This window comes from Octopus bimaculoides, chromosome 18, assembly GCF_001194135.2.
Source record: "Octopus bimaculoides isolate UCB-OBI-ISO-001 chromosome 18, ASM119413v2, whole genome shotgun sequence".
In the NCBI taxonomy this organism is placed as follows: Eukaryota; Metazoa; Mollusca; class Cephalopoda; order Octopoda; family Octopodidae; genus Octopus; species Octopus bimaculoides.
This window is the reverse complement of record NC_068998.1, coordinates 49,615,629-49,620,471: the sequence shown is the minus strand read 5'-3', so window position 1 is coordinate 49,620,471 and position 4,843 is coordinate 49,615,629. Positions and strand designations below refer to the sequence as shown.

The following is a 4,843-nucleotide window of genomic DNA, read 5'->3' as shown; positions in this document are numbered from 1 at the left end:
GTAAATAATGTAAATAATCTACATAATTCCCCATCTCTTAAATATAGATCAGAAAATGTTTGATCCGTATATAAAATTGCACCCACATACGTCATACAACTTAACTCTCAATCCGCATCGAAAAACGGAAAAAAATGATAACTGGAAACATATTTTCAATGTGCTAATTATATTGATTGAAAATAGAATTACTGTTTAAAAAATAAATAAAAAACAAACAAAAAACATACATCTGTACAACTATATAGAATTTGAATAACATAAAAATGGGCCATCATACGTCACAAATAACGAATGCATACAGCGTTTTAGAAACGAAAGCCGCAAAATTGAATAGTCTACGCTTACATGTAGGTAATCTTTACACGGATATATTTTCCACTAAACCGGATTTAACCAAGATGAAAACCATCACCCTTCTGTTAGCTCTTTCTGTTATTGGTAAGTAACTGTGAGACAACCATCTTCATATTGACAAGAATGTGTTTTAAATGTTTGCATGATAAACACGTTCTGACTTTCCCCTCTGTATCTCTTTATTTTAATTTAGCTTCTCCCTTCCCATTTACCTAATTCCTTCTTCCCCTTTCTATTCAGCTGCTACGCTACCCTTTCTCGGGTAGCAGAATCGTTAGCGCGCCGGGCGAAACTTGTAGTGGCATTTCGACTGTTTTTTTTTTTTTTTTACGACCTGAATTCATATTCTATCAAGTTTGAATATTCCTTTCATCATTTTAGCGTTGATAAAACAAATACCAGTCGAGTACTGGGGTCCATGTAATCGACCTATCTTCTCCCCGACTGTTGCTGGAATCGTGCCATATTTGAAACCAATATCTTTCGTTTTATAACTTTAGCGCCCTCATTTCTTTGACCACAAATTTCTTGCATCAACATCTCTCACTTTCTATCTTGAAATTTTCTCTCTTTTTAACTCAAACTTACAATCTCTCTCTCTCTCTCTCTCTCTCTCTCTCTCTCTCTCTCTCTCTCTCTCTCTCTCTCTCTCTCTCTCTCTTTCTCTCTTTGTTTCTTGGTTATCTATTTAACTTCCCCTATTTTTATCTATTTAACACTGTGCTTCTTTCTCTTTTTCTTCAGTATTTCTCACATCGCATTCTTTCGCCTTTTAACCATATCTTTAGACATAACTGATCAATCCTTCCGCTTCATTTATGGATTACTCTCAATCAATTTCCGTCCATTTTACTCTGATTCGTTACCTCTTCATCTATTTCTTCATCCTTGCCTTATTCTCCTCCCCCCTCTCTATATGCCTCTCTGTGTCTCATCTCTACTACACAGTTGTCCGATGTTAATCGTGCCGATGGATTTCATATTACAGTGTCTTGGCTACAACCTCATGAAACTCTGTAGAATTTTAATATGTTAAGACTTAATCGAGTGTTGTATCAGCGTTACGTAAAGATTTTAGAAAAGTCTAAACATTTTTAGGGATCTCTGCGGATGGTAGCTGTCCCATACAAGCCAAGACGGTGTGCTCAAAAGCTTTGGATCTGTTTCCTGAAAAGAAAAAAGACGACGATTACTGCAAGTATATATACGTTTTCTTATTACAACTTTTTCTGTAACAACAGCTTACATTTTTCTATTTTTGTTAAAGGTATGAAATCATAAAATGAAACAAACTCGTTTTCATGTATTAATTCTAAAGAAAGAGGTGTCTTTAAAGGGGAAAATCCACAAGGTAAAGAAAGGCTTAAAAGGGATCAGGTTGAGCGTATATACACGCAAATGTGGGGATTAGTAAATCAGACACCAAAAAATTTAATTCAGAGAAATTCAAACAGGGAATGATTAAATGTGGCGGGCTAAATGTATTAGAGGAGGGAGAGGGTTATTAAGACAGGGAACGGTGAGAGGAGAAAAGATATCTCTGACGATGGAGGTTCGTCTCTTTCTATGTTAAATGCATTCAAACAACCACATTTCGTTGAACTAAATAAACAAATATCATGGATCACCGAACCCTAAGAATCACTGTTTGACTTGTAATACCTGTCTTCTATCCCTTTAATTTTCTCTATCATTTTCTTTTTGTATGTATACATATATTTGTTTTGTATTTTATGGAGTTAATATACTTAATACATTGATGTCTACTGTGCTTACCCTCACATTTGCTTATATGTTAATACACATGTATATATGTATATGTGTATATATGTATGTATATATGTATGTATGTATGTATGTATGTATGTATGTATGTATGTATGTGTGTGTATGTATATAGTGTTTAAAGTGCTCTATAGATACCGTATATCGAAAACAAGGTGGTTGTTAGAATTTGGAGAATTTCTTTCTTAGCGCTTCCGTTCGTTTTTCGAACTGCTTCAGACAATGTCAAAATCAAAATGCATGTGTGTATGTATGTATGTATGTATGTATGTATGTATGTATGCATGTATGCATGTATGTATGTATGTATGTTTCTATCTATCTATCTATCTATCTAATATATTCGAGGAGGTATTCCAATGTTACCGGAAAATTTCTCTGTGTAACAAAATAGCTGTAATCCTGGCTTCCGCCGCTAGAATCACGTGACGCAACCCTCAGGTATCATAGTATAAGGCCGAACTGTCATTTGGTGCGTCCTTCTTTTGCAGTGCCTCTCTCCTGGTCGCCAATGTTTGCGATGGCAGAATGGAAAGAACAGCGTGGCTGGAAGGAAATACATTTTATGGTACAATAATGTATATATTCACATATATTACCCTATGTTTTTTTCTTTTTCATTTTTTTTTTCAGCCGTGTTGATTATTATGCTTCCTGTTTAGGCAGAGTACACCATGGCTGTTCTGATTACTTCGATAGGATTCATGAAATGTACTGCAAAAGTATGTTATTTAAAATGATTTTAGTTTTTAAATTGTTTGTAAACATAAACTAAGCCCAACAAAAAATAAACATCAACGAATTATATTTCGAACAACAAGGATTTTATCATTTCTTATTGTGTTTTCACGTCTCCCTAACATTAGAATGAAATTTAGACATATTTTGCGAAATATTTTGAGAATTTAAGAGACTATAATAAACGAATGGGGACAGCAACTAATTTATGCCGCTATACGCTCTCTGGTTGACTGAGCAATTTAGCATGAAGTATATTTATAGGCAATTCAGTGCTTTATTCGTAACCGTTAACTATATTGATCAGAATTAACCATGCAAAAACAGTATTTCTATGTGAATCAAATTTACATTAAGTTAAAAGATACTTTGAATTTGGAATGTAATCACCATAAAAATCTAATTAAACGTTTCATTTTTATTTTATTAACGTAGGAAATTCGACCGATAGACTGCATGGCATAATGAAATCTCACATCATATTAATCGTATCTATTATATCTGCCTTGGTGTGAAGAAAGAGAAATTCAACTAAGAAAATGTTTGACGTAAGAATAATTGTAACTATTTAATAGCTTTAATGCTTGTATTTCTACACGACTACCTTGGAAATGATGGGCATCTTTTTAAGCACCTCACCCTTCGAACCGTTATATTTACGTTCATGTCAGGAATCAATACTAGATCAATCTAATATAATTATCAAAAAGCAAGTATGCGTGAGTATACATATAAGTAAGCATGTTTTTAAGCATGTTTTTGTGTATATGTGTATGTATGCAGTTTAAGGACTGCCCATATTTTACGTAGATTCCTGGCATTCAGAAGGCCGGTTATTTTGTCTTCATGTCGTAACAGAGGAAACACGTTCAAGATTGGAACATTTGGGGAAACTGGTGAAGTCGATTGCATAAACCCCGCTACTTTATATATTGACTCCCAGTACATGAAATGCAAAGATGCGCTATACACGATTCGAATTGAGAAGTTAAAGAGCCGGAATATGACAGTAAGAATTGTGCCCGACGTACTAATGTTTCTGCCAGCTGGGTATCTTGATTCTCTACATGGATACAACTTAATGTATCTAATACTATTTATTAAGTTCCTGTAATAATACTGAAACAACATCAGAAAATGATGGCAGGCCAGGTTAGATAGTTTTTCAAAGAAACCCCAAACCCACATTACTAAAATATATACAGTAAACATTACTTGTTAAATGAAAATCAATATTTTATTCAAAGAATTCAATATATATTATTTTGCTTTCTTTACAGGGCAGGTTCCAGTCAGTAACTAATCTACAGACTGTCTCTATGAAGTATATTCTGAATACATATAGAAATAAATATTTCTTGATGCAATTGCTTATCTTTGACTTTATTGTTATCATTATTGATGTTAAGGCGGTGAGATAACAGAATCGTTATCGCGCTGAACCAAAAGCTTAGTATTTCGCCCGTCAACATGGTCTAAGTTCAAATACCATTGAGACCGACTTTACCTTTCATTATTTTGAGGTCCATAAATGAAGCACCAAAGAAACAATGGATTCCGTATAATCGACTAGTCCCTTCCCACAAAATTTCGGACCTTGTGCCTATAGTAGAAAGGATTATTATTATTGATGTTGTTGCTATGGTTGTGGTTGCTATCGTTCATCGACTCACACGCCTTGCACGTCTCTCTCGTGAGTTTATTGTTATTTGTATTGTTGCACAAAGTTGCAGAAGGCCAACTATTGCTTATTTTAACGACTCCGAATGGTTCACAGCCATAATTGACCGCAGCAGAATTTTAACTCAAACAAGAGGACAGGCCAAATGCCGCTAAGCAGTACGCCCGGCAGCCGAGCGATCCTCACTACTAGCCACTGGAATATACGGTGTAATATTAGATTATCTCTGTGCCATTGAATTACTGACGCCTCAGAAGAAAGGGAGATGTTGCCGAGTGTGAT

The 4,843-nt window shown here is 34.7% G+C and overlaps 1 protein-coding gene across 1 annotated transcript; it reads left to right on the top strand.

Moving 5' to 3' along the window:
- Positions 1–263: 263 nt before the first annotated feature.
- LOC106870881 (uncharacterized) lies at positions 264–4,254 on the top strand. Its single transcript, XM_014917119.2, has 5 exons — positions 264–441; positions 1,456–1,555; positions 2,776–2,864; positions 3,316–3,428; positions 4,161–4,254. Exons 1-4 carry the CDS (start codon positions 267–269, stop codon positions 3,393–3,395), a joined length of 444 nt encoding a protein of 147 aa, XP_014772605.2. The 5' UTR covers positions 264–266; the 3' UTR covers positions 3,396–3,428; positions 4,161–4,254.
- The last annotated feature ends 589 nt before the right edge of the window (positions 4,255–4,843 follow it).

Bases quoted from the DNA above. Each gene is read 5' to 3' on its own strand.
- LOC106870881 (XM_014917119.2), top strand. From the start codon at position 267: ATGGGCCATCATACGTCACAAATAACGAATGCATACAGCGTTTTAGAA. The intron at 442-1,455 runs GTAAGTAACTGT...AAACATTTTTAG, and splicing joins GTTAGCTCTTTCTGTTATTG to GGATCTCTGCGGATGGTAGC. The intron at 2,865-3,315 runs GTATGTTATTTA...TTATTAACGTAG, and splicing joins TCATGAAATGTACTGCAAAA to GAAATTCGACCGATAGACTG.